General features: G+C 57.4%; 2 protein-coding genes across 2 annotated transcripts; one reads left to right on the forward strand and one right to left on the reverse strand.

Moving 5' to 3' along the window:
* Nucleotides 1–2222: 2222 nt before the first annotated feature.
* B0H18DRAFT_964909 (uncharacterized protein) lies at nucleotides 2223–5944 on the forward strand (the record flags this gene model as incomplete). Its single annotated transcript, XM_048043211.1, has 15 exons — nucleotides 2223–2328; nucleotides 2433–2530; nucleotides 2578–2669; nucleotides 2744–2931; nucleotides 3101–3345; nucleotides 3392–3570; nucleotides 3616–3778; nucleotides 3825–3970; nucleotides 4026–4111; nucleotides 4150–4409; nucleotides 4496–4658; nucleotides 4706–4817; nucleotides 4863–5391; nucleotides 5430–5781; nucleotides 5829–5944. The coding sequence occupies 15 exons, from the start codon at nucleotides 2223–2225 to the stop codon at nucleotides 5942–5944; spliced, it is 2835 nt and encodes a 944-aa protein (XP_047884207.1).
* Nucleotides 5945–6667: 723 nt separating this feature from the next.
* Nucleotides 6668–9608, reverse strand: B0H18DRAFT_964910 (uncharacterized protein; the record flags this gene model as incomplete). The annotated part of the gene is made up of 13 exons (XM_048043212.1): nucleotides 6668–6893; nucleotides 6948–7076; nucleotides 7125–7198; nucleotides 7252–7425; nucleotides 7474–7713; nucleotides 7771–8139; nucleotides 8187–8371; nucleotides 8425–8571; nucleotides 8613–8726; nucleotides 8781–8983; nucleotides 9026–9167; nucleotides 9212–9480; nucleotides 9538–9608. The coding sequence occupies 13 exons, from the start codon at nucleotides 9606–9608 to the stop codon at nucleotides 6668–6670; spliced, it is 2343 nt and encodes a 780-aa protein (XP_047884208.1).
* Between the last annotated feature and the right edge of the window lie 373 nt (nucleotides 9609–9981).

Raw genomic sequence — 9981 nt, forward strand, 5'->3', positions numbered from 1 at the left:
GAACGAGGAGGGCGAGCACGGAACGAGAACGAGGCGACCACGGAACGAGTTCAGCAAGCGTAGTGACTGCAGAGCGAGAGTGAGGCACCTTCGGAACGAGGTCAAGGTCGAGACAGGACAGAGTCCAGGGAACGAGTCGGAAACAGAGGGATTTGCGAGGCTTGGAGAACCAAGGACGAGGTCGGCGAGCCTGAGGCGTCGTTGCGAGATCACTCCCCGGCACGTCTCCCCTCCACTCTCATAGTACACCCCCGTCCACCCATGTCACCTCTAACCCGAAGCAACGGATCACCCCACCCCTCGAACATCATCGCGCCCGGGGGTATCCCACTCCCGAGCTACACACCGCGTGGGCCCATGGTCCACGTGTACAAGATTCTCTGGTGGGAGAGGGGCCCTCCGCTCGTGTGGTCGATGGTCGTCGTGGCGGCGCACCCGGAGCAGGAGGTGGTGCTTTATCGAATCGTGCACCACCTATGGTCAACAAGCGGCATGACGCACGCACCGGGAGCGTACGCGCCACCAGCGTGAATATGCGACGTTCTGTACGTATTGTATTCAATATCGAATGTACATAGTGTGGCAAATGCGTCAAAAACGCGCCTGTTCCGGACTTCAAGGCCACTGACTCAGAGGCCGGCATAGTGCGTACGACGTTGGAAATGCGCGCAAACGAAATGCTGCCCAACTTACCGGCTGTCAACTAAAAGGCATAAGATTCCGCCTTATGCCGTTCTATCTCGGCGGCGTGCCGAATGCAGTCTCCGCCGAGGTGCAGGCAGAGGCCTCGTGCGGCTTCCGCGCCAGCCCGGTCTTCGAAAATCAGCGCGGAAGGCCGTGCAGGCGCCGGGAGGCCGCGGGTGCTAGCAATCGAAGACCGTGATCCTCGAGTGCTCGCCGAGATGATCAGATCACAGGCCGTCTGAACGGCATGTGACTGGTTCTGATGGTGGCTGCGCGGCCTGTGGCTGCGCGGTTTGCCCATCACTTAAGCCTCCAGTCCATCAACCGGACTTCAACGTCTCTCCCCCACCCCGCACTCATGCCCGCTTCGTCGCGCCCATCCCCTCGCCGTCTTCCCGCCGTTCCTGTCGGCCCTCGCGCCCCCGCCTCCTTCAGGCCGTCCGCCTCGGCCGTTCCCGCCACCTCCGCGACGCCCTCGCCCTCTGACGCGCCCCACGCAATCCGTCCTGGCCCACGCGCCACGGCCTTCCATGCGACACCCCCCGCGCCCGTCCCTCCCGCAGCTGCGTGCACGGTCGACTCAAACCCGGCGGGGGCGGGTGTGCGTGGCCCTCGCCCCAAGCCCTGGCAGTCCAGCGGCGCGACGACCCCTCCGGCCGAGGCCTCCGCGGCCAGCACGGTCTTCTGTCCGGCCTTCACGGTCAGTCCGGCCTCTCTCGCACCTCCGGCCGTCGCCCGCGCCCTCCCTCCACCACCCCCTCCGTCGGTGCCGAGGCGACGCAGACCGGCGTGGATGACGCCTGCGTTGACGACCCTCCACCACCGCCGTACTCCGCCGCCTCCATCCCCGTTGTCGACCTGCCACAGCCCGTCTACAATAGACCAAGTGGCGCCATCGCAACGCCGTCGCGCTCCATCGGGCTGGAGGGTCTGTTTGAGCGGATTGACTGGATCATTGAGGACATGCAGCCGTGGTTCCCCGGACACGCCCAGCGCAGGGAGCTGCCCGCGAGCGAATGGTGAGTTTGCACTTTTGCGGCCTGTTCTTCTACTCACTTGTGGAAGGGCGAGCCCGGAGACGCTTATCAGGTCGGATGGAGTGGTTTTGACGGTGACGAAGCTCCTGTGGTCGCGATCGACGGGCCAGGTATTCTCTGGCTCATGCAGGTTGTGTCCGCGACGCCTGCGCAGGCAGAGGTCGTCCGAAGGTACGTGACGGACCTTTGTGAGCAGCACAGGCGTCGCTACCAGGTTGCCGTGGCGTAGACGTAGTGTAGTGTTTCAGCGCACGGGCATTAATGTATTTGAACTTTGCGCTTGGGAGTCCGTCTGGAAATCGATTGCGGTCTTTGTACGGTCTAACTGAAAGCGCATAAGGCCGTATTCATAACTACCCGTCGCGCCCTTGCGTCCTTCACCCGACGGTCGGCCGTCCAATGGTCTCACCTCACTGGGTTCGGCGAGGGAGCAGCTGCCACGTCACAATTTTGTTTGAATCACACGGTTGGCTTTGCCATCGCTGCTCTGCTCATCCCACGATGTCGCGACGTATCATACAGGCCGGAGTGAAGCCGCGGGCAAAGGTGATGCGCACGCGCGTTACCGAAACTCGACGAGGAAACGATATTCACTGGTGCCCGCAAGGTTTACAGGCGGAACGCAAATCGATGCACCCATCGCCGGGCCATCTGCCTCTGGGCCGTCCACGACCGGTCTGTCCTCGCAGCCACTTCCATCGGAACCAGCAGTCGACGACATTCCGAACTTCGACTTTGGGGACCCTGCAAACGCGCACCTACTTCCTGGGCATGCCCGAAAACGAGCGAAGACCAGGTTGGCCGGCTCGGTGCGTGTTATAGCTGGTCGTCCTTTCGCCGTGCTAATTTCTCGCAGACGCAGGCGGACTTTATGAGGGAATGGCTCCCGCATCGCGAGGACTTCCTTGAACGGCTTATTGATCTGGAAGCTCCACGCGAGAGGCGGCGGTGCGCCGAGTGCAACGCAGAATGGAGTCCTTGGAGATGCATTGACTGCATGGGCCAGCCGAGCTTTTGTACAGGGTGCTGGTCACTGAGCATAAGCGAGACTTCCTGCATCGGGTGGAGCGTTGGATTTCCGAAGACGGTCCGTTGCCAGCTGACCCCGAAGTCCAGGAGCCTGACGAGGCGTCCGAGTGGGAGGATGTGGAAAGCGATCTCTTTCCCGCAGAGCCCTCGAGGCAGCAAGGGCCTGTGCTTGGAGAGTGCGGTATGTACTTATAACGGGGTCGGAAATGATTCTGACTCCAATCAAGGATTTTTTCAGACAAGCTCATTGTACAATGTTGGCGCCCGCCTCTTTCTCGGACATGGAGGCGCACCGTGCCCGCTTTTCTCCCTGATTAGCAGGGAAGGGTTGTGTCACAAAATTACCGTAGTCGATGTTACAGGGGTCCACCATGTTCGAGTCACGTTCTGCCAGTGCTCGAAGCCCGACAGCAAACCGCGGCAGCTTCTCGCGCTCGGACTCTATCCGGCCTCCGTGCTTGCCCCCCGCACCGCCTTCACCTTCCGAGTACTTGACGACTTCTTGTTGGCCAACAAGATTTCTGGCATTGCGGCTCAAAGCTACTTCGAGCGACTGCGACGGCTTACCAGCAACGCCTTTCCGGCCCGTGTTCCTGTACGTTCCGCTGAACCTCCCATGTCATTTGTCTCACTTGCACCAGGATCGATACAGAGAGCTCTTGCGGACCAGTCGGCAGTGGCGGAATCTCAAATATCGCAAATGGCATGGATATGGCCACGGACGGGGCCCCGTAGGTCCCGGGGATCTTGCATTGGGATGTGTTGCGTGTCCGCGACCCGGTGTCAATCTGAAGGACGGCTGGGACCGGGAAGCCAACCAGTGAGTACGTCGCGTATTAAAAATCACCGTACTCACCATTGGAAGGTGGAAATACACACAGTCGTTCGTTATGGACGGTAATTTCAGCGCTGAGCATTTAAAAATGCGAAGCCCAAAAGAGGATGTGTCCCTTGCCGACGGTCATGGATTTATGGTAACGGAAGAGCCCTACAAATGCCACCTCAAAGAGGCCGTAGAGGTTCGAGAGGTGCGCATTCCATCGTTTGGAACACGCGCGCACTGACTTTGCGGAGAAATCGAGCTGTCATGCGCACCGGGCCGTCAACCAGGCTAATGCCGATCACCACGACATGGAGGCCACCGGTATCGGAGCAGTAGCATGCGCGAGGCATGGCTGTTTTGTTCCCCATGCAGTGGTCGATTTTCAAAAAGGCGAGCGGTGTGTGCCGCCCACCAGCGTACTCTTTCGCTTCTGACACGCCTTCGCTACCCAGGCAAATGAACATGGACTATGCACTCTCCCAGGCCTTTCAGTTCTACGCCGGCCTGCAGACCTTCATTCTGATGTATGACATCGCCTGTCAGTATAGCAAAAATGCTGTTCCTCGGTTTACGAAGGCTTCGAAGCATTTGACGTGGCCGCTAATGGGTTGATATTTTGGGGAATCGGCCTCTTCCACATCCACGGCCATCAGCGAGACTGCCTGCCCAAGTTTTCACCGGACTTTATTCCTGGGGCAGGTAACGTCGACGGTGAAATCATTGAGACTCTGTGGTCTCCGCTGAATCGGATCTCGGGAAGCACGCGCGCAATGTCGACTTCTCATCGCAAGGAGGTCATCGACGACCACATGAATGATTCAAACTGGAGAAAGACCGTAGGCATGGGTGGGTCAGATTCGCTCTATCCAGTATTCTGGCTAATATGGCCTCAGTAAAAATGCTTCTCAAACGATACGCACAGGCAACGCAACAGAAGCTCGCATATGCGGAGACGTTACGAAACCTGGAGGTGTCCAGTGATCCGGTGCGCCTCGCAGAGTGGAGGGGCTATGAGGCGAAGGCGCGCGCAGAACGGGTGGTGGACCTGAGAGTCATGGAGGTATATGAGGTTACGCAGGAGAAAGGTTGGACTGATCGATTATTGAGACATTCACCGCTAACCGCATGACAGCCCCAGGCAAACGCGACATCCAACTGGCCTTGGAGAAGGAGGAGGGAAGGCGGAAGGAGCAGAGCGGCCTCGCCTCTTGGCTCGCAGAAGGCGTCTCGCTACAGGAGCAGCAGTAAGTAGCACATGCCCGGTGATCAGCAACTATTGACAAGTGTAGACTTGCTGTGGCTTCGCTTGCGCGCCGCCATGCAAAGGACGCCCTCCTGACTTCGCAAATTCAGTTGGTGAGCAGACGAAACAGGCTTCAAAAGGCGGTGGATCGGTTCGCTGCGAGATCGAGCGCATTCCTGGAGGAGGAACAGGCCGACAAAGACGGGACAGAGGCCGATGAACGCGCGAATGGCGTCGGTACCTCATACGGGGGCGAAGAATGGGAAGACATTGATGACGACCCCGACGTGACCGATGAGATTGTGGTGGCTGAAGAAGCGGACGACGTCATTCACCCGGAAACAGTTCCACTCACGCTGCCTTCGATGCTTGGAAGGGAGACACTGCGCGAGCGAAGGTTGGAAGAAATTGGCGAGAGGGAGCTTCGGCTGCGGGAGGGACAGGCAAATGACGCACTTCATAGACTCAGAATGGCCATCGGCCTGAAATCCGCGGTCTTTCGCACGGACATCCGCGAGGCAGAAGGACGGCGGGCAGAGACGCGTGCTTGGACGCGAGCGCAGGGAATTGCGAAGGTGGTCATTGAGCATGCGCGCGTCTACACGTTGGCTAGAAACCCATGAAGCGGCTTGTCATGACGGAGTCTGAAGCAAAGGAGATGGAGAAGAGGTTCGAGGAGGAACGCAGCAATCGCAGCAATGCCGCAAAACTCAAAGGAGACCGTGCGCCTGGAGGCCCTCCGGCCTCTTCGTCGAGGCAGGCCGCAGCCCCGGACTCTTTCGCTCAATGGGTGCGGACTCTTCCCGACGTCATGCAGCGCTATCGCCCACTACACAAAGATGATCTGAGCGCAACAACACATCTGGTCGATAACTCTGAACGAAACTCACGGCATAAGGTGCTTTCCTGGATTTGGTCTGTGGATGTGCGGCTTGACACCGAGAATTCGGACTGGCTTGTGGAGAGTACGTTTTGACTGCGTCTTGCTCCCACCTGCTGACGGCCTTTCCAGTTCACCGAGTAAATTGGCTTCATGAGCGAGCAAGAAGCGATCGCTGGAATGAGCAGGTGGTGCTTGTAGGAGAGGAGATCATCAGGGAAAACCGCCCAGACGCTTGGGCCCTCTGAAGAGCAACAGAGAGTGCTTTGAGAGCGCCAAAGTAGCCAAACCGCCTCAACCAATCTCAACACAAGTGCCTCGGTCTCAAGAGGAATTGTTTGACAAAAGCAGCTTTTTATTTTTATTTATTCCTTGAAGTGCGTTTTCAACCGCCATTTGTCAGGGCAGCCCAGCATTGGGTTTCCCACTCAAAAAGCAATAATAAACTGGTTTGCGAGTGATAAAACCAACGTCCAATTCCTACTCATTAAGAGGTTGAGACTGCTAATCAAGAGCTCTCAAAGTGTGCATATTGCGCCCATAGCATGGTTATAAATGGATCATGATGCACTTCAGTAGGCAATGCGAGCGAACAGTTCATTGCGGTATTGACGGTGCATACAGTAATACATGATCACAACACGTAGCTATACAGGGTATACCACCAGCTCGTGGATATGAGAGCGATGTTAGTAATGCAGCTGGTGTTTGAGCCCAGTAAAAGCTACAGAGAGGCGGAGAGGACAGCGCAGGCATGGGCACAGAATGACAGTCCGAATACGACGTACATGATGTAGAGAACCTCGACGAAGATGATCGTACACGAAACGGAGCGCAGCGAGACGTACTGTGTTTCAGTTCCACCACCTGACGGACGTAGACAGGACGTAGACACCACCATGGCAAGACCTATTCAGTTTCAGGAATTATGCTCCATGTCAGACCGTCAGTTCACGCACCTGCACACTCCTCTACGCGGTCGACGGGGCCTCTGCATCCTCTTCACGCTCGTCAGGCTGGCCTGAGCCGCTTGCCGAGGCCGCCGCAGGCACGTCACTAGCCTTCGTGCCAGTGTTCTTCGGCGCCCACAGCTTGGAGATGCGCGAGATCGCGGCCGTAGGAATGCCACGGGTGACCGTAGGCTCAGCTGCCTCGTCGTCGTCGTCTACGCTCGTGCTCGAGATCCCTGCAAGCCTCCTGATAGGCACCATGTTGTGTCAGCACAGCGTCAGCAACAGGCTATGTGCTTACCGTATGGTGTTCGCCAACGTCTCGTCCATTGACTTGCAGAACCGAGCACAGCCCTCGTCGTACTTCGACGGGTCACTCGGGTCCGCACAGCGCCGCAGGTTGTCGATGCTGACCTTCAGACAATCGTGCCTACAAAGCACAGTTAGGCCGGCGCTATAAACAAATAATGTTCCTTACTCGGTGGCGTACGTCTTCTCGTCGAAGCTGACGGTGACGTTCACCTTGACGGCCTCGTCCAGCGCAACGATGATCTAATGCACAATGACTTGAATAGAGGCTTCAGTACCTAGGGTATCGTACTCACCGCAGAGCAGACCAGAGCTATCATGTTGCTCGACAGGGGCTGCTTGTTGATGTCGAACCGCGCGTGGTTCTCAGGCCGCATGGCCTCCCGATGAGCTCCAGACCACCACTGACGAGCTGCGACTTCAGCCACAGCCTCGTTGTGGAAGGGAGCGTCCAGGTTGGCCACCCACAGCTAATACATATCAGTAAGCCGTACCTAGACATTGGCACGCACACGCACCGAGGGATCCACCATCGGATCTGGCATCTCCAAGTTGCTGTGATGGAACACGAAGTCCTGCTTCAAGAACTTCACGAGAGCCTCGAGGTGACTCGCCGTCTTCTCGTTGTACGCAGCACTGCTGAGCTTCTTGCCGTCAGAGCCGTGTTGCGGCACCTTGAACGCGAGGAAGTTCTTCTCGACGACGCGCTTTGCCTTCTGCTTGACTTCCTGACGAAGTTGAGATGACACCTTCGCCACCTGACAATTTGCTCGATGCTCATGTCACCGCTGAGACATCATGAAGTGACGACTCACATAGTGGATCATCCTCCCGCGAGTCACTGTAGTATCCGCCCACGCCCTGTTGTACGCGGTCAAGAACTTTTCGGTCTTGTACCTCTCGTGCTTCTCCATGAGCATCTTCATGATCTCCACGGGCTTCTCGGTCTTCTCCATACGACCGTCCTTCATGACTCGAGGCCACGCGTTCTCCAAGCTGAGGTACACGCGGAACTCCTGCTGGGCGTGGTGCAGGAAGCTCTTCAACGGCTCCTGCGTCATCGTCTCGAGCACGTTGTTGTCGACGTCGATGACCTTCTTAGGCCGGCCGACCTTGCGCTTGCCCTTGCTCTGGGCTTTCTCTTTCTTCTTCTGCTGAGGCTTGTCCTTGACCTTGACGACGATCTAGGCCAAACATCAGTCAAACGCCGCCTTCCAAGCCACAGTCTCACCTCGTCATCCATGTCCACATCGCCATCAAGCTCGTCAACGTCCTCCTCTCGGTCGTGACTCGACACCTTGTACTCGCTGCCATCGTCGTCAGAGTCATCCGGGACGTGGATGGGGGACATCGACTCCATCTTGACGCGACGAGTACGCCTTGCTGCACCCTTTCCTGCTCTGGATGGCGAACCTGCTGTCACAGATATCAGTCATCAGCGTGAGTTGTAAGACACACCAGTGGCTCACCGCCCTGTCCAGAACCTTCCTCGTCCTCGTCCTCGTCCTCGTCCTCGTCATCGTCCTCATTCTCCTCGTCACTGTCCTCCAGACGCAGGAAAGTCTTCTTCTCCGGAGGCTTCGCAACGCCCTGCATCTGCTTGGCTGATTTTGTACCTGAGGAATTAGTAAAATACGCGACTCTTTGAGCGACTTACCAAGGGATGCAGCCAGGTCCTCCTCCTGCCTGGGCGCCTTCGAGCGCAACACCGGGGGCGAGGACTGGATGACCACCTCCGGTATGACAACACGCTTGCGTCCAGGCGACACCTCTGCGAGGTATGCGTCAAAACAGGACCGTATGCTCCGAAGAACATGACGCTCACCAGACGTCTGACCTCCTCTTGCGCTCGTCGACGCGGCGTCGGCTGCCGATGCGTCCTGACCAGCTGGCTTACTTGCCAGCTGGGTCTTCGCCTTCTTCTTCTCGGGCTGCTCCACGCTCGCCTCGTCATCGCTCGCCTCCTTCTCGGGGGTCTCAGTCGCCTTCCTCTTGCGTGGGCGAGGCTTGGGCCTAGGCGGGATGGATCTAACGCACAATGAGCTCGCCACTCACTAGTTGTGCGTTTACTCACCGTTCGCTTTCTTCTTGCCCTTGCTCGCCGATGTGACCAGCTCTCCTTCGTCATCCTCCGACTCCTTCTCTGTATCCGACGCCTTTTCCTTGGCGACTAAGGCGTCGTTGTCGTCCTTGATCTCTGTGGCACAATGCGCTAGTAGTATGCTGATACACAGTGTGAATCACGATACTACGTACTTTGTCGACGATCCTTCTCAGAGACTCCATCCTTCTCCGCGACGGTGTCGAGTTTGCGAACCATCTCGTCGAGCTTCTTGTTTGAGAGGTTTGGATACTTCCCTCTCAGCACTTCCTTCATGTCGGGGGCCGCCTTCACATCATCTTGTATGCTGCCCGATGGACCACGGGCGCTGGCTGCCGATTTGGCCTTACCGCGAGTCGACTTGACGGGGGGCTTTGCGCTCCCCCCACCAACCTTCGCCTTCGCTGCTGCTGCGGCTTTCGACCTAGTATCGCGCGGCGACATAGTGAGAGACGTGACAACGAAGAGTCGGCGGCCGCACCGATAAGTGAACCTTGAGACTCCGAGTCCGCCGCAAGCGCACAGAAGCGCACATGGTATGAACTCCGGCATTTCTCACCCTATCAACGGTTGATCGCGGGTGTCAGAAACTCATTTAGGGTGGAACGCATATGGATTAAGCAGAATACAACTCGTAGTACTACATGAAATGTGCATTACCTTCCCAGCCATTTCGCCCTCCGTCAGTCCACTTCTCAATCTCCTTGTCCGTGTGCAGAACAATTGACGCGCGACGACCAGTGAAATGTAAGTTATAGTGAGTCAAACGATACGAAGGAAAAGCAGTGAAATCGCCGTTACGGAGCGGAAGAACCAAGCCGGCCTCGTAGAGGCATAGGTCCCGCCTTCAAAGTCGCCGACGGCGAGGACAACGCAGAGGGACTTGTCCTTACGATCCCTGTGGGCCATGGTTGCGACATTCAAG

This window comes from Fomitopsis serialis, assembly GCF_022376445.1.
Source record: "Fomitopsis serialis strain Sig1Antser10 chromosome Unknown B0H18scaffold_805, whole genome shotgun sequence".
Lineage (NCBI taxonomy): Eukaryota > Fungi > Basidiomycota > Agaricomycetes > Polyporales > Fomitopsidaceae > Fomitopsis > Fomitopsis serialis.